Here is a 25,928-nt window from a genome sequence, read left to right as displayed (position 1 = left end):
ATTTTAATATATCATTTTTTTCTCCTAGACGACAATGAGATCAAACGGAGACTTTTGACAAGGCTTCTGCTTCTTAGATTGTTTTCTCAAAAGATCTCAGTGTTTCATCAATGGCTCTAAACTACAGAACCTCAGCAAACTTTTAGGGGGCCGCAGGATAACTTAAAATCATTTAAATCAATAAATTATTATTAATATCTTGAAATACTCGAATCTAAATGAAATCTGCAAACACAAAGCATGCATTTTACCTAGTATTTACAACCGTTCCCACAATGCCTTAGTCTGTCTCCTGAGCCTCCAGCAGATGTGGGGTTTAGATTCCTCACTGTGTCATTAGTGAGGCCCTGCTTCAGTTCAGAATGACACATGAAGAAAAGAAAACCTCTGTGCCAGGGACAGAGATTATGTGTCTCAGAACATAATACAAGAGTCATGCTCAAATTTCTTAAGCATATGTGAAGCAGACAAGCAGACATTTACATTAAAGGGGTCTTATGATGTGATTTCAGTTTTTCCTTTCTCTTTGGAGTGTTACAAATCAGCTACTGTAAGTATTTGTACTGTAAGTACTGTAAGTAGTTTTGTTCTTAGTTTAAGTATTTGCTATTGACTGTATTGGGCATAGAGGACCTACAATAATGTACAGTATTTGAAAAATAATGTGTTTTTGAACATTAAAGCATGTCAACATATTCTGTTACACCAAATACACAAAATAATGATCTTTTAAAAAGCATCATATGACCCCTTTAAGATAAAGCATTGAGAGAGTCAGTATGTCCTTAGCATTGTACAAGCATTGGTCAGAACTGCTATATTTTATCATTTCACCTTTTAATTTGTATGTTCAGAGCACCGTTACTCTGTTTACTGAAAATTGCTGATGTTTCAGATAACATGGTTCAGTGAGTGGACAAGAGGAAACAGAATAAACGGCTAAACAACAGTCACTAGTTTATCTGATTTGGAACTGAAGCACGGCAAAACATGTAACCAAATATACACAACTATATATATTTAGTTGTGGATATGCATATATATGTCTATACATCTGTACTTTCTCTAAGCTTTTTTATAAGGTGAATTCGTATATACAGTGGTGGCCAAAATGATTAGCTTAAAAATTGTTTTAAGTCAGTAATTTCTATCTTTTGCTGCAGTGTTTCAGTAGTAAATATCTGTTTACATTCCAAATACTAATTTTGCCATTAATTGAGATAATCCAGAGAGACTTTTGTTTGCACAAGGAGTCTGACAGCAGTCAGTGCTCCAGTCCACACAGAGATCTGATCTCACCATCATCAGTCTGTCTGGAATAACATGAAGAAACAGAACAAACTGAGACAGACTCAATCCAGAAGAACTGTCTGTGGCAATGCAAAGCTACCTGAAAAACATGCACAAATGAACCTAGGACAAAAGCTGCTTTAAAGGGGTCCTATTATGCTCTTTAACAAAGTTTGATTTTGTTTGGGGGTGTATTAGAACATGCTCCCATGCTTGGTGGTTCGAAAACACATTATTTTTCACATAATTTACATTATTACCCAGCCTGGCACGAAACGGCGTGATTAGTTACGGTTTTGATGAAGGCACCCCTTTCAAAAAACGAAATGTGTTGTGATTGGTTAGCTGTCCCAGTGCGTTGTGATTAGTGAACAGCTTAGACGGTGTTTCAGTACTGCCTCGCTCCTTGTCTAAGCCAGCTCTGTCTGCTCCGGTATAGTTAAAGGTGGCGTCAATATTGCCATATCAATTTAAGCTGGATTCAGACAACAGAAATATTGAACAAGAGGATCGCACAGAACATTTGCACGCACAGATATCGCAAGACACATTAGAGTTTTAACCATCCATAGATATATATCTATCATGGTAACGTTATTGTTGTTGTTGTTTTAGAAAGGATGTCAACAACCGTTTAAAAACTGCATTTACTATGTACAGATAAGTGCAACGGTAATATGTATTATGTTTATTATTCTTTAATTCTAACATTAATTGCAGTGAAACTGTTATACAGTTGAATTCATTTATACCATAGTCCAGTGTTTTGTGTGACTTGCAGTATATTTGTGGCGGCATATATAAATAAGCAAATTCATTCTCTGCCAGCAGGAGGCGCTGTTGGAGTGGGAGAGTTCAAGGCAAGGTTTCCCTGAATGACAATAGCTTTTTTTTAACCCTTTACCCTCAGTCTTACCCTTGTCTCCAATATCCATGTAATTTAACATTTTTAATGGATTATAAAAGTTTTCTTACTACATGAATTTTGTACTGTAATGCATAAAAATAATAAAAATAATGCATTACATTACATTAGGCACAGTTGTAATTACATTACATTATAAAAAATTACATTATAATAGCCTACTTTATTTTTACACTTTAAGTAAAATGCATTAAAACACATGAATGACCAATGTGCAGCAAAGAATCTTAAAATATCAAAATGCATTTTAACTTTATTAAAATATTTGTTTTATTAAAAATATAAAAATAATATTGCATAGTATTTAAAATGCATTATGCTCACTTAGGCTGCATTTACTGAAGGAAAAATACAGTCATATTCTGAAATACTGCGACTGTAATTAGTGTTTCTATTGTAATTGAAAAATGTAATTTATTCTTGTGATGCAAAGCAGAACTTTCATCATTATTTTATATTCAGTGTCAGGTGATCCTTCAGAAATCATTCTAATATGCTGATTTGCTGCTCAAGAAACATTTATTATTTTTATCAATGTTGAAAACAACTGAAATAGAAATCTTCCGTGACCTTAAACCTCTTTACTGTCACTTTTGATCAAATTAATGCATCCCTGTTGAATAAAATTATTTGAACTGAAATTATTCGACTGAAAAAAACAATCGTAATGACCCTTAAATCGGTGAGTGTGTATTTATACAGGTTTTATAGCAGTCAAGCACTTTATATATCAGTCAAGCCCCTGATACAGGCTCAATCAAGCCAGCAGGTGTCAGTGTATTTGACTCTGGGCTGGTCTCCAGTAATCCTGTGTGAACTTTACTTAACTGTACACGTCTATACAGTTAAGTTTGTGACACACTGCTATCTGCTTCCACTGGCACACTGAGTATGCGTGTATTGTTAACTGGGTTAATTCCCTCTGGAACATCCTCTGAGAGATAAACACCCAGTGAGATGATCTCTAATCCAGGATTTTTTTGCAGCAGGATCATCTAACTCAATTAAAGTTTACTCCATTAGCGGTCAGAACTCAAATAGTAAGCTTGTGTCTGATCTCTCTGGAGACAGGAAGTAGATCACATGGATGGAATGGGTGTGTTGCAGCTGCTTTCACACATGTTCAATAAGTTACATAGTGAAATAAAAATTCTTATTCTAAACTGAGATTTATGTGTTTACCTTATACACAGTAGAGTCTGAGCACTGTGTTTTGAAAAAAAAATTTTCTCTTTTCTTTCTGATGCTTGGTTGAATTCATGCAGAAAAGTAAGATAGAAGAAAATAAGTACCTCACTTTGTCAAGAAAACTATATTGCTGCAAGGATTCAGACTTAGTGTATCGAGTCACAGGTCACAAACAGAAGGATCTAACTTTTGAATGTAAATTAAATTAATAAACCCCAGATGATGCTAACCCTGAATCAACAACAGAACTAATCAATATTGCCACAAGTGTGACTGCATCATATAATAATTATTAATAATATTAATAATGTTCATCATCTGGCTAATAATAATAAAGAAATAATAATAATAAAATTTGCACAAAGCATGAGAATTCTGACTGTAAATAATTTATTGTGATATAATGATATTTGCAAGCTAAGGAACCAGTTCTTTTTGTACAAACCTTCAACAATATAATATATGGTCACAAAATATTTTGTGCAACAGAACTGGCAGAAAACTGTATTGGGTTATTCATATTTTTCAATTATAATATTATTTATAATAGTGCAAACTGATCACCATATCAACAGAGAGTTAAATATAAATTACAAAATAACTCTGACAGAGTTTAAATAATTTAGCACTTTCAGTGATTCCTTTACATGATCCGGTGACATTATTCATTCAATAAAACATTCCTTACCAAAAATGACAGATGTTAATAATTCTAGTATATAAGTATAACGGTTATGACATCTACAATCTTTTCGTTATCAGTAAGATCAAATAGGCCCGATTAAAAATCATACATCCATTACCAACTATCCAAAATGATCCCTCGTCTAAAATCGTCTCATGCAGTGCTTGTATCTCACACGGATGATCACTAGATGTCGCAATGTTTTTATAAAAAAATAATAATAAAATTCAGTGTTAGGAGAGACTTTTTCAGAGAGAGTCTCCTGGAATTTATTGTAGTCAGTGCTATTCTATTACCAAATATCCATGAGAGATGTGATGCTTTGAGATGTAAAAGCACCTTTCTGAAAACATCTCCTCATACTTCCCCCTTATAGCTGCTATAAGGCAACTGTAAGGGGATCCTGCATGTCTATCATCTTCAGAGGAGTGACAGATTCTTATCAATCACCATGCAGTGTCAAAACAATCTTTTTTGAAAATAGATGAGAAAGTACATGTCACTAAATGATGGTGGAAAAAAAAATCTCGTGATGAACAGCCTGTTCCTCTGGTTCAGGGTGTTGCCTGCAAAACAAACAACACATCTGACACAGACAAACAGGCAGAATGAAAAGAGAAAGCAAGACTAAATGTCAATATATTATAATTTGTTATTGCCACGTGTTAACAAGAGGAAAATCTTTACAGACCAGACATGCATATAAACCATGTCAAGAAATGAACTGGTGAGTTAACTCGTATAGGAAACCCTACAGAATAGACAATTACTCCTACACTATCAGCATAAAAGTCTTCTGCAATTCCTCACCTACAATTCACCGCGGCACCTGGACATTTGACATTTAAAAAAACATTGTTTTGTTGCTTGGTAACCCGTATGTTGCACAGCAGGGTTCCCTTCAGACATTGTTTTGCCAGTCACAGAGAGGTTACCTGGAAATGTCCTGCACAGCAGAGCACCGCAATGAGTCCGTGATACCTGAAGTGCACCTGAACGGGTCCAGTGTTGCCAAGTCCACGCGGTCCCGCGAAAACGGGCTACTGTAACACTGTTACCGCGTGTTGAAGTACCCCAATAACGTGATATTTATTACCTAAAGTGCGATTTTTACTGGGGTCCCCGCTCAAAACGCGATATGTGGATATGTGGATTTGAGTTGCAATTGGGTGGGTTTTTGTTGTAATAACTTGGCAGCCCCCATATTACCGTAATTCTAGCGCTCCAGCGGTTTCCACCACGGATCACTGCACTTTAATCTTTAACACAGGACACCTTTAACTTATTATGCACAGCTGGAGATCACCACAGTGAGTCATAAGGAAGTGACATAACAGATGAGCTATAAAATATTCAAGCAAATAAAGGTAGCCTAAATGGAAAGTGCAAAAGGGCATGAATCACGAGTGACACGGTTTCGACGACTTTTGTTTGTGCCATCATAAATGCTATCAGCTGAATAGTATGGTGAGACTGAGAACAAATGATATGGTATGTTTTTCCAGAAGCAATGAATCATCAGTTTGTCAGAGATTAGTCTAACAGAAGCTTATGTTTTCATATAGCCTATTTATTTAATATGATAAATCATGATAAAATTCCCTACTGTCAATATTAGCTACCGTTTCACATTTTAATCATCATTATTCGATTACTGAGTTTTGAATTCCCTAAGGTAGGCCTATTTAGATTTATTTATGACGCGGATAAAATACATATAATCATTTATTAATCAGTTAACATTTTGACTTAACCCTTTTCCTTATTTAAAAGCTGAAATGTGAAATTTACCATTTTAATAAAACCTTTTAAAAGTTTTATTAGAAACTTTTTGTACGTGTTAGATAAAAATGTCATGTTGTCATATAAAATCTGGACATCATTGGTAATGTTAAGTAGTGTTTATGCAAACAAAAAGTTGTTTTTTAATGTAAAACATTTCCAGCACATTTTGACAATACTGTGACAATAGCTTACTTATTACTGATCATTTTGGTCACTATAATTGTTATAAAAGATTTTCATACCATCTAATCTCTAGTCAGTGTGCTATCTGGCTAAACCAGAGCACCGTCGCTATTAATTAAAAACAAAAAAGAAAGGGGACCATTTCTGTTTGCAAACCACTATAAGAGAGCACTGAAAAAATGCGCTCAAATTTACTGTCATTTAGCTAGGAAAGACGCATATTTCACAACAGGTTCACGGTCACATCTGTTGTTGTTTGCCAAATTTTCACAGGGGATGAAAGGCAGTCATTTAGCTAGACTGCCCCATGTGATTTTTAGAGGGTTTAATGCTCATGCAGAATCACCACATTGAAAGCGTTTTGCTTCTGTGTGAGTTGTGCTTCATATATACAGACCTTAGTCAGGGTAGCATTATCTAGCCAAATTTTTGAAAGGAATGAAAAAGAGGCTGTGAGGGACTGTACTGTTGTTTAACAACACAACATATCATTGTTCAGCTGATTAATAATTTCTGAAAAAAAAAAAAATTTGTTTGGAAAGTTGCGAGTTGTGAATATTACACAATCTAGGACCCCCCTTATACAGTGCTTTTAAAGACTGTTAGTCCATCCCTCACAGGCTCACAGGTATCGCCATATTTAATTGTTGACAGGAATAAAAAAAAAAGGCTTCAAGGGTGCATTCAATGGATTGCACCAGTAACAACGTTCCAGTTAACATTTTTTTTAATACCTCTATTAAAATCCCTATGAAACAGTTTTAATAGTTGTGAGCTTATGTGATCTCAAACCTTTATACAGTGTGTGCCATTGTAAAGACTGACCCTCGCGGTCTCATTGTCATCTGTTAAATTCAATATGGTGTCTAACCTCTGAAGGTCTATACAAGTCCAAACCTTAACTTTTGAGGTTACTGAAACGTTTGAAAACCCAGCTAAAACAGCTATTTAGATATAATAGTGATGTATAAGTTTATGTAACACATAGGCTACTTTTAAGACACCTCAACCTTGGCTCGATTTCTTTTTTAAATGATTCAAATCTTAATTTGCCCCATAATTCAAACCATGGATGTCCCTGGAGTGTAATGCTTTCACTGAGACCTTTTTGTAAAGTACAGAACAGAATAATGCAGTCTTAATGGGTCACTTTCTTGAGACTCCAGCAACACAAAACCACACTCCTCCTCATGTACAAACACCGCTTATCTCCCGCTCTCTTATCCTGTATCATTCCACCAGGCGATAACCAACATAATGGCCAGCATAACCGCACCTTCTGTAGTCATGTGACATAATGGGTTACTATGATGCCGTAAATGTTTGAATCTCTTTAGAGATTTGTTTCTCTCCTTGGCTCTGGTTCCAAGACTGACCAGTAAAAACATTCTGAACCTTTGTGTGATGATGACAGATTAATGCATGTTCATGCAGGATGGGTATCATTAGACCAAGTTAGATTATAGCACATTACCCATTGTTAATAAAACAATAAATAGCCTACTCCTTTTTGGATGAACTGGTGATTTGTGACTACCCTCATGAATGAAACACCTCCCACACCCTCTCATATCTGGACGGATACATGACAGAGTGCTTTGTTTCAATTCATTCTCTGCAGCAGATCTGAAGTCAGTAAGAAAGAGAAATGATTCTGTCTGTAGGTGAATTCCGATTGACCACAGATCAACCTGTACCAGCTGTATCAAGTGCTAATAACCTGTTTTGTTGTAGCACCTACACGTCAACACAGGCGAGGTGTGCTAACCTCTTTTTGAATAATATGCTTGACTCGTGCATTTATTTCATGTAATACCAAAAAGCAAAGAGACACTAACAGAAGCATCAATACTGTTTATTAAAAGAATTTACTCAGTAAAATGTAAACATTGATCAAGATATTCGAGAATGTTTCTTGCATGGAGAGAGCGGTAGAGAATTAAACATGAAGCGAATTGATGATAATTCTATGGTGTTTTTCACCATGGTGACAGGCACAGGTCTAACCAGCTTCATTAAATGCAGTTCCAGAGGCAGCCCACACAATCCTACCCACGACTGAAGAGGCATACAACTGTGCACTGAAGTGACTCTGAGACATGGTCGGCTCAGCAGGAGGTTTAACAATATTTTCTGAACACAAAATAAGAAATAGGAAGCATACCATCTTAGTTGGAATGTGGTGTGACATTTTAGCACATATACAACTTGAAACAATTTCAATACAGTAATAATAGAAATGGAATTAGCACATGCTGTATCGGAGTCATTTGGGTTAAATTTTTATTTCTATTATTATTATCAGCATCACGTTTATATTATGTTTTTATATATATCATATCTTTTTTGGTTTTCAAAACTTGTTAGTTCTCAAAAATGCATATCCATGCACCATTAACCAACCACAATTTAGAAAATGCCAGTTAGAAACATTACGAAAATAAATATACACAAAACTGTACAAAGCTATAAAATAAAAAAATCTCATTTATATTGTATACTGGAATAAATATGCATGACAGAAGGGACTAATTAAACATAATATATGTCTCTTCCGGTCATCTTTACAGGGCATAAACCTCTTTAATTTGTCATTATTGAAAATGGCGAATGGCTTAGTACAATAAACAATACAATGTAACACACTCAATCTATAACAATTCTCCCATAAACCTCAACGACTTCATTATGCTTTATGGATTACGCCGCAGATATATTGTTTTGCAAGGACTGAAATGTCTTATAATATCTATCTATCTATATATATATATCTACCGTATGTGTATATATATATCATATATGTTCATATTTTCTTCTCGTCTTGTTCAACATTTCTCTTTTTGGGACTGTGGTCTCTGTCAAAAAACAAAACAAAAAAAAAACCCAAAATGTCTGAGCCTAAATGTTCTGTGTTTCGTTAGTTTACCCAGAAATTGGAATCCTTTCATTATTCTCTCTCCCTCATGTCATTCCAAACCTCTATGCTGCAATTATTTGCTAAAACTGAAATCATTATGCAGCTCTTGCCATTACACAACATTAAAAAAATATCATAAAAATGGTGATATGACTATTTTTTGTGGTACATTAAGTCTTCTGAAGCCATGCAATATGCAAAAAACAAGCCAAAATTAATGCATTGTGTTAAGCTACTACACCCAGGAGAACCAATGGCAATTTAGCCACATTAATTTGCAATTTCTGAATCTGGAATCAGATACAGCACTGCTGAAGGCTCTGTGTAGTTGCTCTAAATGAGACTAAAAGGCTTAATGACCATTTCTCAATCTATTTCATTGCATTCTCTAGACTCTCTTTTGATCTTTCTCAGTCGATCTCATTCTCTCTAGTGCACTTTAAATTCACTTTGAATGCGGGCAGCAGACAAAATATTTCTCATCCACAAACCTGTCCTGGCATGTTAGAACAATCTGCTGGAGTGCCTTTCTCATAGGAATACTGTATATGACTCAAGGGATGTAAACATTGCAGGAACAGACCATATGAGCTGCATGAGGACAAGCATCTAATCACAGATTGTGACCCTCTGGGAGAGTGGAGGTCAGATGTGTATGCAGATCTGTTCTGCTCTCATTAGACACCATGATGGAGGTGTATGCATGCGGATTTGTCGGAAATAAAAAAAATGTTGTTGGGGGGATACAGAGAGAGGATGGAGAAAAAAAACAATGTCAAGCTCAAAAAATGAATAAAGGCATAATAAAATTTGTCCATATGACTTGTGTGCTATATTCATCATAAAAGGTCTGCTCACACAATGTTGTTTATGCGTCAAAGGCAATGCATTTTAAATCTTTAAATATGTCTACACAGAAAAAAATCTTGTTTTCCAGTAGAAATATCAGAACATTATTAAACCAAGACACATTTACTTTAGAAGTGAAATGGCATGCTTTTTCTTTTCTTTTTTCTTTGAAATCTTAAGGAAATCCAATGCTTGAAAAACTAGAAAAAATATCTGTCAATGGGGTAGGAAAATAATCTTAATTCAAACATTCTTTTTCTTGTTTTAAGCATAAATTCACTTAATTGTATGCCATTTTGCTTCTCTATCAAATCTTCCTTAATTTAATAATGTTTAGATATTTCTACTGGAAAACAAGACAAATATTCTGAGGAAGAATTTTTTGTACGTTTATTTGATCCTTTTTTGTCACAACAGTTACAAAGTTTCATTGCATAGAAAGAGCCACGGAAAGATACTTCAAAATGTCTTCTTTTGTGTAAAAAAACAAGATACAGGTTTGTAATAACATGAGGATTAATTTAAATAATGACATTAACTCTTAGAGCGTGTCAGAATAAAATAAGCCCAACTTTACTTAAATCGAAAACAATACGATCTGAACACAAAGCATAAGGAGAGAGAACTGTATTATCAGCAGTGCTCATCTTAGCTCTCTTCTGAACATGTGGCTTTAATGTTCTCCACTTGGCTCCATTGCAATCTGCATATTCTGATCTAAACAGACAGAACCATATGCTTCGCTCTCCTTAAGTAGTGGGAGATACGCTAAAATGCTCTTGTACGCAAGTGTGGGCAGTCGGAGCAGTTGGAGCAGTTCCAAGACGAACATTTACACAACAGTTTAATGGACTTACTGGAAGTGTAGGGGATAATTAATCCCCCCAATATCACCATGTCACAATACTCATTGTTCATCATGTCCCGACTAGAATTGAAGTTTATTTACTGGCAGCAGAAGCCTAATTTCAAGACGCTGCGCTAATTCGCTAATCCCTGTTAAGACTGTATGACCTGACTGTAAGAGGTGCTGTAATAATTGGTCATGTCAAAAGGATAATCTAAGAAGGTCAGCATCAGCTTTACCTCTGCTCTGTGGTTGTCATGGAGACCTAGCAGCCAATGACTCCGAAATTCCGATGAAGGATTCCGACAAAGGAATCATGTCAGTTCTTGTGCATGTGGACTTATCATACTACAAGAGGCATACAGATCTGAGACATAACAGATCTTAAGTCAAACGTATCCAGACACATTTAGGGGTCCATTGCTCAGGGTTAAACAGATACTGTGCACATAGTCTTCCCTCTCGCATTCAGAGTCAATTCATATTGTCGCTTTCACATCTATTGCAAAGGTCCTGTCCTTGTAATACATTTCATCTTGTCCAGATCTGTCATAATAGGCAGCACCTCATGGAAAACAAATGCTACCGGTCCAAAAAGTGCATCGCGGTAGTTAATACTGTCATCTTCCTAGGTTCCCAACCCTGTGAAAATATCAATAATTGCCATATTTACACTATTAGTACCATCAAGTGCACTTCTAATGGTTTTTAAAGTCTGTTATCCCTGCTTTTTTAATTATGCTTATTATTACTAGCTGTTACTGATAAGGTCAGTGTTGGCATAAATTAGAAAATATTAAAATAAAGGACATATCAAAGACAATCAGTGCCCGACAGCACTAGAGTTTTGCACAATTTGCTCCATCCTTCTGCAATACCTCCATTTGAGTCCATCTTGTTGCTTTTTTACAGTGCTGCCTTGTAAATGTTTTTTCCAACTGGTTTGTAACTGAATCATTTACAGTACTTGATTCCCCCAGATGGGCTCTTTTGCTGTGAAGGTTCCTTTGCTGTGTGTCCCCAACTATACATCCCCAACTCTAACTTGAATTTAATGCAAGCATGCTGAAATAAGCCAAAAGCTGTGTAATACAGTTTGCTGAGGTAGAATTTCCATTGTATGTGTCCATTCTTTGCTATTTGTGACCAGTGGGCTTCCCTCAGTCTGTTGAAAGTCATAAGGTCTACATTTGAAATGTAAACGGAGACGGAATTCGTTACTTTTAGAGGAATACCAATGCTTTGTTTATCTTCCAATAAAAGCAGCTGTGGCTACTCATTAGCATGCCGTTAAAGTTAGTCTGGGTGAAGAAGGGGTATTAGACCACGACACTGCCCTTGAACACTTGAGCAGTTCAAAAGCATTTCACACCGAGCTCTCATCAGGTTTACTACACAGCTGCGTGTGCTTCCTCTTCTCCAGGATCCTGTTGAGCTCCTCTGTGAAGGAGTAATAAAGCGGAGACGTGGTGTCTCCATCTGTCTGTCTCAGCAATACATAGCTGTTGCCATTCAATTTGCGTAAGACGCTTGGTAAAGTGGCAGAGAGTCCATTGACGTACTCTGATTCTGGAGGCGGTGGGGGAGGTGGAGCAGGAGGAAGCTCTTTGTTGGGTGATGTTGTTGCTTCTCCCGGGACGATCTGCAGCAGGCCATCGTGAGTGTCCGGTTTCCCGTTGCAGTTGCTGGAGATGGTCTTCAGCTCCAAGTGGGCACCTCGCTTTCTTTCGGTGCGAGCTGCGGCCCGTAAAGAGTATTTACCCCTCCGACCTTGCAAACAGAATCCCACATAAAGCAGGACGACTGTTAGAACAAAACATAGGGCTCCTAGGATAGTGATTAGGGACAGGTACATGACCTTCATGTTCCTCATAGACAGAAACTCGAAGTGAGGAGACATTGGGGTCGGATGGAAGTCCTCCAGGGAGTCACTTGGGGAAGTTTGAATGGTCCAGTAGATTGCTGTGGTCAAGCGTGGCCTTGTTGTCTCCATGGGAGGAGGTGCGAGAAGGTCCTGGCGGACTGTCAAGGTGTAGATTACCACAAGAACATGCACACTATTCTCCAGGGCAAAGCAGCAGTAATTGCCGCTTTGGAAAGGCCGTGCCTCGATGACCAGAAGGCCGTCAGTGCCGACGCGGTAACCAGAGTCCAGTCCGTAACCCCGCAGTTCCTTTCCATTTAACATCCACTCAGGGGTTGCCAGATTGGAGCTGATCTCACACTGAAGCAGCACATCATCACCCGCCATCACAGAGCGAGAGCGGTGTAAAACTTGGTCTATGACAGAGCGATGACATGCACACATCAGTTATAACGACACTTTAATAATTTAGGGTCAGTTAGCTAGATCATATTACCACAGTAACAGTGATTCACTGGACACTCGGAAAACTGGAGTGGTCCCACAACCTTAGATACTGGCTCATATTTACTTCATCTGACTTTTACCATTTAACTCACTGAAGAATTAAAAGACACATTGACTACACAAATTTTAAACATATCTTTACAGTTTTGTTGTTTAATGAAATTAAGTCTATTAATAATCATTTTTGTCAAAGCAAATAAAGCTGAAATACTAAAATAAAACTCACAAAGTCTTAGATGAAATACCTAACATTACTAAACACTTGGCAATTTGGATATGGCAACTAACTGAAATAAAGTTGAATTTGCTAAATGTATTAATATGTAAATAAAACTAAGTTAAATTGACAAAAGCATATAACAAAATGACTAAAACATATCCTAAAACTAAAATTAAACTGAAAACATAAAAATGAAAGCTTATTCAAAATATGAATAAACACTGTAAAAGTATATAAATTACACTGAATACTAAAACAACACTGAATCATCACTGTTACACTGACTATTATAAGAATTATTTTTCATACCATCTGCTGTGGATTCATCACAGCCCTGGTTTCCATTCAGAATGTCCTGTGTCAGATTGGCTCTGTAGACAGAATTTATTATTTATTATTATTAGTTATTATCATGCACCGATATTACAGTTCTGACCCATACCAATACTGATTTTGTTTATATTATGGCCATTAACTAATAAATGTCAGATTGTCTAAATAAAAAATAAAACATAAAAAAAAACTGGTTTTACCAGTGAATTTAGGCATCAAAACGTTATAATGTACGGTATGAAAAATAAATATAAATTTTACAATCTGCATGATTAAAAATTCAATATCCACTGGTGCAGGCAAAGAAAAAAAAAGTTTGACAACCAAAATGATATGAATATATGAATATATTAATGAATATATTCATATCAAAATGAATATATTAATGTTTCAGTGATCAGATTTCACTAGCTCTGAGGCAGACACTTATCCGAGATGCAATGTAGTGGGCGGTTCCATGACATACACAAACAAAATCATGCTATAAGCTCTATTTGCAGAGAACATACACTGTGATATATGTCAGTTACACTGACAAACAATTAATTAAAATGTCAAGAATGGACAGCAGAAGTATTCATGACCACACACACACACCTTCTGTTGTGTGATGTAATCTCCACACACTCCAGTCCATCCCAAGCACAGAAGGGATCACGCGCCATCACACAGTCAAAACACGAGGAGTATCTGCTGCATGTGGACAAGGGCAACTGCACCACTGAGGTGGGCGAACCCACATACACACTCATCTGAAAGGTTCAAGTAAGTAGTAAGATTCACACTGTGGTGGGCTTTGCATAAAATCAAGTCATACATCAATTCAAACAGAATGTAATGGGTTTGGAGACTTTAAAATGAGAACAACCAGCTGTAATGATGGATTTAGAGATATTTTTATTTAATTCAGCTTCCAGGATGTGCACAGGTTAATTTCTAACCTGTTTCTCAGAGATGATTATACTTTCCACTGGCTGGGGTTCCTCAAACAGCTGCAGCTCCTCAATGATGTGCAGCTGACCATTAACCTTCACAGCCTTTTGCATCCAACCTTCATCTGGAAGAACATCAAAACAATTCAGAAACCCAGCTGCACTCAATAAAAGCGTCAAGTGCTTGAGAGATAAGAGCATAAAAAAGGTCACTGTAACATGCATTACCTGTCCCAATGAAGAGCACGTGGTATATCTGATTGTCTAGACCTATTACTCTATGTACAGCAATTTTGGTGTAGTCCACATTCCTCCTAAAAAGCAGGGGGCGCTGTTTTTGAGGAAGGATCTGCCTGTACATGAGCGGATGGCGACGGACAAAGTGAAGGACATCGTCTGGCAGGTTGGTGGATGAGTTGATGCCTTTTGCTCGAAGTTGATCTGTGATGCACTGAAGAGAAAGTGCAGTAACGTTACTTTCTGAAAATAGCTACATAAATTCTGCCATATTTTCACATCATTGAAAGGACAGCAGACACAAACAATACAGGGTCTGAAATTCTCTCTTGTTCTGGCACAGTGTGATTGCATTCTAATTTACAAGAACCTGTTGAGAATGTAGGACATTGAGCTATTCTTGTCATCTTGACTGAAAATTGACATAATTTAACTTTCATTTCAATTATCTGACAGACACTGTTCAAGTGTTCGAGAAGAAAAGATTTCAGGAAATGCTCAAAATAGGCCTGGAAAAATCATTCAAATTTCTGAAAACTTCCAAACAGCAATTAAAGCTGCTTACTCGCATACAGACTCGCTCATTAGCAATACCACAGATTCAAAATTCATAATGCAGCTAATCATCAAAGATTTTCTGCCTGCTGCTAATCTTCATGGCAAAACGCTTTGATGAAATAAGTCCATTTTCTCCATGTGCACTCTAAAAAATTGCTCATCAGCATCTGATTTCTGGATGAAACCAGATCGACGCTCTACCTGTACCTCGCTGTGCACTCTGAAACAGAGACTTTTGCGTAAGGCACACAGTGATTAGAGAGCTTTAGTAGCTCAACTTATGAAGTGCTGACTTGTGCTTCGCCGTCAGAGTCAGCAAGAAGGCACTGTTTCAGAGATGAGGATAATCAGGCCAGTGTAAGATGAAACAGAGGATCATTATTACTGTAATCCAGTATGTCTACTGTTGGCCATACCGAGCCGGGTCGTGGTTCCGGCACCTTCCCTGTGTACTGGGTCCATTTGGAGCTGGAGTCCTCTTTGCTCTCCATATAAGGTCCCTCAAAGGCCCACTGGATATCCAGAATGGAGTACTGACAGATCGCAGACGCCTTTACGTTTTTCCTGGAAAAGAAGCACTGGTTAGTACTCTTTTAAAGCAGTACAAAGGAGAAAAATCCAATACTACATGATGTCAGGTAAAACCCTGAGCCAAAGCTGGGACGGTGAACACCAACACTCAACCATTACTTCAGGATATATTTCAAGGGAGCACAAAAAAAAATTGTGAATAGAAGGTGCATTCATGAAAGTGGTTAATCAGCCAAGGTGTGAGCGCTTTGTGGTCGATCCAGTTTGTACACTTGGGTTTATTATCCGAAGAGCCTCTCAGCCTGTGCTGCGCTCACTGTTTCTCAAGGTCTTGGCATGCCAGCATAAAACCCTCATAAGCCCACTGCGTAACCATGGAAACACGAAAAATAGATTATAAATTTATCAAAAAGTAGATGAGAGAGGTGAGGGGTGGCAGTGAGTGGGTGAAGGGGGCGAGACAGGAACATTGACAAAGCTCCTCAAGTGATGAGTACAACCCTACTGAAAAAAGAGTAAGGGGCACTTGTTAGAATTAACTATAGGGAAAAAAAACAGCAATACTGTACCACTTCCAGTAGTAGCTTAATGGAAAATTCCAACTTGAAATAACAATTCTGTCACTATATACTCACACAGTGTCATTTGAAACTCAAATGATTATTCTTTTTCCATGGAACACAAAAAGAGAAATTTAGCAGAATGTTCAAGCTGCTCTTTTCCATACAACGGCAATAACAGAAAATAAAAAAAAGACCTTTGTCTGCCTATATCCTATTTATATACTTTGTCTGGCTATATACACTTATTATACATTCAGTTAACTATTGCTAATAACGTGACAGTAACAGTTGCTTCAAAACCAAACTGAAAGATTTGCACAACTGAAACTAGGGCTCAGAATGCAATAATCATATACGAATGTCGGAGATAGTGGAAAAGCAGTTGAACCACTGATGTCACATGGACAATTTTAACAATGTTTTTGGGCCTTGAACGTGTCAGTTGCCTTGCTGTCTATGCAGGGTCAGAGAGCTCTCAGATTTCATCAAAAAAATCTTAAATTTGTGTTCAGAAGATAAACAAAGGTCTCACGTGTTTGGAAAGACATGAGGGTGAGTAATTAAGGATAGAATTTTTATTTTTTTGGTGAAATATCCCTTTAAGCTTTGCAAAATTAGTTATTGCAAGTTTTTCTAATTTGAACGTTATCAGTGTATTGTTACATAGTTATTTTTAGTTAGAATATGACAATCCCGTACATTATAGTTTTATCTACATATTAATTATATATTGACAACATATATTGTATAAATAATATATCATATACTTTAAATGTAAAAAAAAAAAACAATTGTTAACACAAAATAAATCTTCATGGAGCCTCACTTTTTATGTAAAAGAGCAGCTTTAACCCCTTAACTGTCACTCACATTTTTTAAGATAGACTTGAATGTGCATGATACAAACCTAAATTTTTATAATTCATGACTGAAAACATTTTGTTACATGATTTTGATGTACCATTTTCGTGGTAATTCAATGTAATTCAATTCAAGATCAACACCTGCTTCTACATCACTGCCTGTTTAGCCCCGCCCACCAATTCACGCACATAGTGTAAATAATGAGAGAGGCAGATGCAGGTCTACACAGAAACAAAACAATAAAGATGTTCCGAAGACAAAAAGACACTGTGCAGTGCCAAGCTGTAGAGAAACAGTCATTGCATTGCCTTCCTTCTGATCCCAAGGTTAGGAAAGAATGGATGAGCTTAATTTGTAATGAAGTTCCAGTCCACATCAGTAAGAGCACGGTCCTTTGTTTACTTCATTTTACTCTAGATTCATTTACAAACAACATAATTTTGACATGGGATTTTACATAATTATTGAAATTAAAAGACGATGTTTTGCCAGCTACATTGGATCAGACAGTAATGTCACAACACACAAGTGTGAGTAACTGTTTTTATTACCTGATCACTATTGCTTTGTCCTTTATTACAGATCGTTTGATAAGTACTGAGTATGTATGCCTTTTTAACCTAAATCACACCAGCATCCATCTATGAAGGATGCAGGCTGTCAAACATACACCACTATTAGCCAATCACAGTCTACAATCCACCACACATATTCAAACAGAGCGTTCTGATGAGGGGGGTCAAAACAGGATAGAAAATAGCCAATTACTTCTAATCTATGATGTTTATGTAACTGTCTTGATAACATTATAAGTGGACCTCAGAGAACAGTACAAAATAATAAAAAAGGCAGTTCATGACCAGTTTAAGTAACTCCTTTAACTGTTTCATAAAAAAAAAAAAAAAAACAACAACAACAACATGAGTAGATAATGTATGATAAAAATGTATATTTTGTGAGAACACTTCCTTTAAGAGAAAATGTCTTTTATTGGAGAATCAGAATTGCCTAACACTCAGAAAAACAAGCACCCTTGTCAAAGTAAACTTTACAACCAAACTGATGAGATGGTGACACCACAGTCATTCAACCTTACCCTGTTAGAGGTCAGTGTGATCAGGCCATCACAGCTCAGCTGACGCACTCATTCTCATTTCATTTGTCTCTTCTTGTCTCGCTCTCGTTCTCTCCTTCTGCCTCTTAATTATTTTCTAACGTAGTAGAAATTATAGTCCTGCCTGTCCTGTCATTCATCACTGTTACTCATATGTTTGCGGTTTGCCCCACAGGCAGCCGCAGCCCACAAATTGATTGTCTGGCAGCTCATCAGAACCGCCCCTCTGGTTTCAGCAGGACGACAAGACTGTCATGTCAGTCAAACCGGCAGACGTTAAGTGTGTGTGACCGATGTGTTACAACCAGTTTAGCTCTGAAATGTGTGATAGGAAACAATTGAATAAAAAGAAATTGCTTGACTGTCATGCTGACAAAAACAGAAATGTGGCCCTCAAACTTCAAAGTACAACATCTTACAGTTTTATCAATGACTAGTCAAAGCTTGGCTCATGGGCCTCTTTATAACATGTCCAGAACATATTCTCTGATCTCCTGAGAGAACGTGACCTGCTTATGAATAAAAATGCTCTTTGCTTCGGGCAGCAAGAGAACGTGTCAGCGATTTTCATTTGATGTAAACGTCCAGAGCGAGCCAGGGCTGACAGATGAACTTACTAATAGACAAAATCAATTTCAACAAACCCGCCAATCACAGTGAGATGACACGATGCCCCCATGCAGAATCCTTTAACTGCTATCGACTGAGGCATCATTTGCATGCCACCCTGAATGCACGGCAGCACAACACTTCTACAAACAACTGCCAAGATCATTTAAGAAAGATGGTCTCCTTCTGAGAAGGAGAACCAGAAGAAGTGACTTTCATCATGACAGTTAACTAATGTAATTGACACCCACAATGAAATCAAAACACTATTGCAAATAGATAAATTGGCAATTATGCAAAAAGGATAGTACAAAAGGCATCTTACCATTCCAGACCAAATATGCCATAGAATACAGAGTCCTGAGGGCCGGAGCCCTCCAGAAAAAACACACTCCGCAACATGTTGAAGTGAAACTCATAGTCAGGTAGAGAACACACCAGGCGGGCCTTCAGGAAGGAGGTCCACTTCTTCTGTAGCGTGAGGAGACCTCCTCTGTCTCTCTACAAGAAGAAACAACAGAGAACAGCTGAAAGAAAATCATAAGATGCAACAGTAGATATCTATCTGAAAGGTCTGCTAACATGTACACTGCCGTTCAAAACTCTGGTGTCAGTAAGATTTTTTTTTTAAAGAAATTATTATTTTTATTCAGCAAGAATATATCAAATTGATCAAAGTGAAAGTAAAGACATTTACAATGTTCCAAAGATTTCTTAATTTTCCATTTATTATTGAATCCTAAAAGAAACCATATTAAGGTTTCCACAAACGTGTTAAGCAGCACAACTGTTTTCAACACTGATAATAATAAGAAATGTTTATTGAGCAGCAAATCTGCATATGAGAATGATTTCTGAAGGATCATGTGACACTGAAGATTGGAGTAATGATGCTGAAAATTCATCTTTGCAGTTACAGGGATAAACTACACTTTAAAATATATTAAAATAGAAAAAAGTTATTTTAAATTGTAATAACATTTCACAATATTGCTGTTTAACTTTATTATCACCAGATCTTGAAAGCTATCGTATCGATTTAAAAGCCATTTTATTGATTTAAAACCAAATGGAAGTAAACAGTTGTCTATAAACATTTGTCTATAATTTTACAAAGGAAGTACAAACCCGATTCCAAAAAAGTTGGGACACTGTACAAATTGTGAATAAAAACAGAATGCAATGATGTGGAAGTTTCAAATTTCAATATTTTATTCAGAATACAACATAGATGACATATCAAATGTTTAAACTGAGAAAATGTATAATTTTAAGGGAGAAATAAGTTGCTCAAGTTTAAGAATAGGAATGGTGTCCCATTCTTGCCTAATACACGCTTCTAGTTGCTCATCTGTCTTAGGTCTTCTTTGCCGCATCTTCCTCATTATGATGCGCCAAATGTTATCTATGGGTGAAAGATCTGGACTGCAGGCTGGCCATTTCAGTACCCAGATCCTTCTTCTATGCAGCCATGATGTTGTAATTGATGTAGTACAGTATGTGGTCTGGCATTGTCATGTTGGAAAATGCAAGGTCTTCCCTGAAAGAGACGATGTCTGGATGGGAGCATATGTTGTTCTAGAACTTGAATATACCTTTCAGCATTGATGATGCCTTTCCAGATGTGTAAGCTGCCCATGCCATGCCCATGCTGCCCCTGCCTATGGAGTTTTAGCCGGCAACGGCGAATGGCACGGTGGATTGAGTTCACCGACAATGTTTTCTGGAAGTATTCCTGAGCCCATGTTGTGATTTCCATTACAGTAGCATTCCTGTATGTGATGCAGTGCCGTCTAAGGGCTGAAGATCACGGGCATCCAGTATGGTTTTTTTTTTGTAATGGCCTTGACCCTTACACAGAGATTGTTCCTGATTCTCTGAATCTTTGGATGACATTATGCACTGTAGATGATGATAACTTCAAACTCTTTGCAATTTTTCTCTGAGAAACTCCTTTCTGATATTGATCCACTATTTTTCGCCACAGAATTGGGGGAATTGGTGATCCTCTGCCCATCTTGACTTCTGAGAGATACTGCCACTCTGAGAGGCTCTTTTTATACCCAATCATGTTGCCAATTGACCTAATGAGTTGCAAATTGGTCCTCCAGCTGTTCCTGTACATTTAACTTTTTCCAGCCTCTTATTGCTACCTGTCCCAACTTTTTTGGAATATGTAGATCTCATGAAATCTAAAATGAGCCAATATTTGGCATGACATTTCAAAATGTCTCACTTTCAACATCTGATATGTTATGTACTGTATTTTTCAGACTATAAGTCGCACCTGAGTATAAGTCGCTTCAGTCCAAAAATACATCATGATGAGGGAAAAAACATATATAAGTCGCACTGGACTATAAGTCGCATTTATTTAGAACCAAGAACCAAGACAAAACATTACCGTCTACAGCCGCGAGAGGGCGCTCTATGTTTACAGTGTAGACTACAGGAGCGCTGAGTAGTATAGAGCGCCATCTCGCGGCTAGAGATGGTGATGTTTTCTCTTGGTTCATTTCTCTCAGTTCATGTCAAGTTAATTTTGATAAATAAGTCGCACCTGACTAAAAGTTGCAGGACCAGCCAAACTATGAAAAGAAGTGTGACTTACAGTCCGGAAAATACGGTATATTCTATTGTGAATAAAATATAAGTTTATGAGATTCGTAAATTATTCCATTCCTTTTTTACTCACAATTTCTACAGTGTCCCAACTTTTTTTGAATCGGGTTTGTAAACAGTTAAAGCAAATATAAAAAAATTAAAATAAAATATTAATAAATTTTATCAATATTTATAAGTTGTAAAAAAAAGTAGTAGAAGAAAGTTTATAGTTTCTTCAACATGGATCATTGGTTCTAGGCATGGCTGATGGCAGCTAACATTATCACCAGTGTGACTGTGGGAAAGGGAAATTTACTGAATTGGATGGGGGGTTTTGTATCTAAAGGGATTCCCATCATGTCAAAGGGATCAAGTAAATTTTCCATGCTGCCTCCCAAGAGGAGAATAAATCTTCATGGAGGAATAACTTTGACAGGAACCAAAAGCATCTTGCAACATTTCTTGGTTTCCGTACTTAGTTTCCGGTAATAACACTGTCTCTGTAATGTTATGTGCCCAGTTGCATGAAACTCCTTAAGCTAAGAAATCCCTTAGATATAAGGTTAAGGGTACCCTTAGTGAAACTTGGGTTGCAAGAAAACCCCTAAGGGTTTCCTTAAGGAACTTAAGGCTGTTATTAAGTTTTTCCCCTTAATTATCTAAGTGTTTCCTTAAGCGTTGCTTCAAAGTTCTTAGTGGCCATTTCACCTTAATAAATTTAAGGGACCAAAACAGCTCCCTTAAGTCAACTTAAACTCAAAATACGATGGCTGATTTAGTGTTAATTGAAGAGGAGGAAATACCAAGGCGTGTTTTTAATGATCGTAATAATCCCTTGGAGACGATGAATGGTTGATGAAAGGCTGAAAAGTATTATTATTATTATTATAACCACTTATGAAAACAATAATTTCCTTTTCCTCCTCTGTCCAGTTTGGTTTACGTTTTTTTGTTTTCTGTTATGTTTGTACTCTCCATAGCAAAAATATATTAATACAAGTGTGATTTCAGCAAAGGTTTGGCTTTGTGGTTCGTTATGTTCTGTTTACTGTTAGAGGTAGTAACTATAGCAACCGCAGCGATCTTTGCCGTATGTTGTCAGAAACTACTGTGAAACGCTTAGTATAAACACTTAGGTAAGGGTGACAGTTAAGAGGTTTCTTGCAACGCTCTTAATGAAATTCCTTACCTCAGGGATTTTTTTTCAGGGAAACCCTCACTTGAGGAGTTTCATGCAACCGGGCAATGGCCTTTAATTTCCACTGTAGAAAAAGAAAACTGGCAGTTGAATGTTGATTTATAATGCCATCATCTCAGCCTGATGATATTCAGAAGCAGATGTATGGTGATATGAAACCTGAGTTTAATGCACTGGCACTGATACGATAATCTCAATCCATCGCTTTGAATATTTTAAAACTGCTAAAGATTTCTATACTACACCAGTATGAAGAAACAGAAAGCTTTTATTAAGTCTTTATACAGACTGCTACTGACAACAGCTGAGTTACTGGGTTTAATTATGGCTTTCCCTCAGCTCAATGTCAGCTAGTGTGCATTAACAACATTTAATCCCTCTATCATGAGGATAATGAACAATAATCTACTCATTAAGGTGATCCTGCTGTGTGAACTGCCACAGAGAAGCTGATTTTACCCTCAGTCCAAACAGCCTGCTTCACACACTGCTTTACCAGCCCCAGCCTCAATACACTGGCTTATAATGCAGTTCATTCTATGTTATCTAAACCGCTTTTGTGTACACTTTTTGTGTCAGAATTTATTCATTTTATTCATTCATTTACCTTCATTCAAGCAAGGATGCATTCAGTTAGTCAAAACTGACAGTAAATGCATTTATAATGTTACAAATGACCTCTATTTCAAATAAATACTGCTCTTCTGATCTTTCTATTTAAAAAAAAATCCACAAAAAGCAGAACAGTTTACAACCTTTATAATTATACTGCAATATTATTTCAAATAGCTACTGTTTTTAGATCAGATAAATGTATCATTGACCATAAGAGACTTCTTTAAAAAAAATGCCATTATCTGGCTCGGCTCGGTGTTCATCTTCAGTTCTCTCTTCACAGCAGTTCAGTCAGTGTACTGTTTGAGTAAATGAATTACTCCGGGATATTGGTTTGTTTTAACTCAGAGGGAGTGTCAGCCACGTTAAAAAAGTTAACAGCTTAAGTAATTTCTGGATTAATGCGTATTGGAGAAGCGAACCGTTTAAAATGATTCAGTCTGATTTGGTGAACTGGTTCAAAAAGATCCAGTTACATCGAATGATTCGTTCGCGAACCGGATAGGACAAACTGCTTTGTTTTGAACTCTCTCACAACAGACACGGAAGAGAAGACAATGCTGACTAAAGTCGTAGTTTTTGCTATTTTTGGACCAAAATGTATTTTCGATGCTTCAAAATATTCTAACTGACCCTCTGATGTCACATGGACTACTTTGATGATGTTTTTATTAACTTTCTGGACATGGACAGTAGACCGTGCACACAGCTTCAATGGAGGGACTGAGAGCTCTCGGACTAAATCTAAAATATCTTAAACTGTGTTCCGAAGATAAACTGAGGTCTTACGGGTTTGGAACAACATGAGGGTGAGTTATTAATGACATAATTTTCATTTTTGGGTGAACCAACTCTTTAAGACCGTAAAGACGTGATCTGTGTCTTCAACAAACTATTAACTTGTATGCACTGATCAGCACACTGAATGTGCAGAAAAACATCAGATGGTAAATAAACACTGTAGAGTTGCATCCTAGGAAAGATGTGAAATTGCAGACATTTTGAATTGGCACTGTGATCTAAGTGTTTAGAGCTAGACTGATGGGTTGAGAAGCGAGACAGAGAGGCGAGTCTCGTGGGAAGGGAGCCGTTAGAGAGTGAGACGCCTGGCAACAACGTCGCTGTAAAACCTATTAGAAAACTTGTAGAATACCACACTTCAAATAAAGGAGCATTTTGAGGGCACAGCCCTTACAATGCTGAGAATGAAACCGTTTAGAGCCTAAAAACGCATTGGTGAGGAACTTTTTAGTATGTGTGCAATTTTCCGGTGCAGGGGCAATGGATGTCTCTTAAGAAACTCAAATATGAGGACGATGTCTTGCCATCTCCCTTTTTTGTGCATCATTATACTGTGGAGAGAATCAAGCCTTTTTTTTTTTTTTTGCTTTCATCGAAGAGATTAAATTCTTAACCATTTTGTTCCACTTTACTATACAAAGCATGTTTACCCCAGTCTGGATTTCTACCCCATAATTTTGGCACTTCAGTTAACCAGCTTTAAGATGCAGAAGAGAATTAACATGAACATGTGCAGTGATGTGTAGAGTGAAGACATCTTCTGTACCTTACACACACGGGCGACCCGTGCCACCCTGCTGTGACTGAAGTATGGACTGAGCTCTTGACTCTTCTCAGTGAAGAAGAAGTAAATCTTATCTTCATCTCCCACTGAGCCACTCACACTCTTCCTCACCAGCGCTGAGCCCACAAAATCAGCCTCTGTACGGGACAAGACAGAAGACTGCAAATCAGCATATTAGAATGATTTCTGAAGGATCATGTGACACTGAAGATTAGAGTAATGATGCTCCTACAACTTTACACCAAGTTTAGATGGTGGTCTCAGATTTGTGAACACCACTGTAGTGTTAAATGGCTAAGGTTTATTAAGCATCTATGAATTCAGAGATCCAAACATAAGGTAATGTTGACAGTGTGGGATGAAATATTTTACTAATAAAATGTGCTGCAGCAGACTGACCTTGTAACCATTGAGTTGGAGCCTCTTCTGTTCTCAATGTGGGATTGGGAGAGTTGCGTCGGATGTCAGGAAAGCTCCGGAACTCATACTGAGATGCTGTGTACATCTGCTGATCTAAGGGAAACAGATGATATGACTGTGATTGTTTTTAATGAAACAAACTAAGAGCATAACATATATTGCTAATTGATTTATTGATGTCATACCAATCAACAGGCCAGTGTAGCCTTTGGTGGGGTCATATGGACATTTCTCTCGACCCTCCTCGAAGGCTGACGAGATCCTAAACTCCCTCCCATCCTGGAAAACACAATAAAATGACTTGGTCCTATATATGAAGGTCCTCATCCTAAAATAATATCTCTTTGTTAAGAGACATCCCAGTTACTTACAATGTATGCACACAGAGGGCTGAAAGCATGCGTGCCACACGTGTACAAGTGTGTGCTGTTGAACCTCTGTAGGAATCGTATGTGGTTGAAGCACTCTGTCTGTAAGGGGGAAGACGTCTACGTCAGTATGTGAA

The 25,928-nt window shown here is 37.2% G+C and overlaps 1 protein-coding gene across 2 annotated transcripts in view; it reads right to left on the bottom strand.

The window, feature by feature from the left end:
• Positions 1 to 10,382: 10,382 nt before the first annotated feature.
• The window catches only part of LOC132157291 (semaphorin-4G-like), a 36,932-nt gene continuing 21,386 nt past the window's right edge, over positions 10,383 to 25,928 (bottom strand). The window contains exons 5-16 of one of the 2 annotated variants that reach the window (XR_009437533.1): positions 25,795 to 25,893; positions 25,609 to 25,702; positions 25,403 to 25,516; positions 24,986 to 25,140; positions 19,327 to 19,502; positions 15,737 to 15,884; positions 14,754 to 14,976; positions 14,535 to 14,650; positions 14,191 to 14,345; positions 13,570 to 13,631; positions 11,548 to 12,949; positions 10,383 to 11,311 (exon numbers count right to left, since the gene is read on the bottom strand). Coding sequence is in view for 1 of the 2 variants with exons in the window: in XM_059566574.1 (XP_059422557.1) it covers positions 12,036 to 12,949; positions 13,570 to 13,631; positions 14,191 to 14,345; positions 14,535 to 14,650; positions 14,754 to 14,976; positions 15,737 to 15,884; positions 19,327 to 19,502; positions 24,986 to 25,140; positions 25,403 to 25,516; positions 25,609 to 25,702; positions 25,795 to 25,893 (2,256 nt within the window). In the remaining variant the exon portion in view is untranslated. Of the gene's footprint in view, positions 12,950 to 13,569; positions 13,632 to 14,190; positions 14,346 to 14,534; positions 14,651 to 14,753; positions 14,977 to 15,736; positions 15,885 to 19,326; positions 19,503 to 24,985; positions 25,141 to 25,402; positions 25,517 to 25,608; positions 25,703 to 25,794; positions 25,894 to 25,928 lie in introns of both variants that reach the window. The other variant, XM_059566574.1, reaches the window with a different exon arrangement.

The sequence above is a fragment of the Carassius carassius genome, chromosome 14 (assembly GCF_963082965.1).
Source record: "Carassius carassius chromosome 14, fCarCar2.1, whole genome shotgun sequence".
NCBI classification, from domain to species: Eukaryota; Metazoa; Chordata; class Actinopteri; order Cypriniformes; family Cyprinidae; genus Carassius; species Carassius carassius.
Note: the sequence above shows the minus strand (reverse complement) of the source record. Positions and strands in the feature narration are given on the sequence as shown.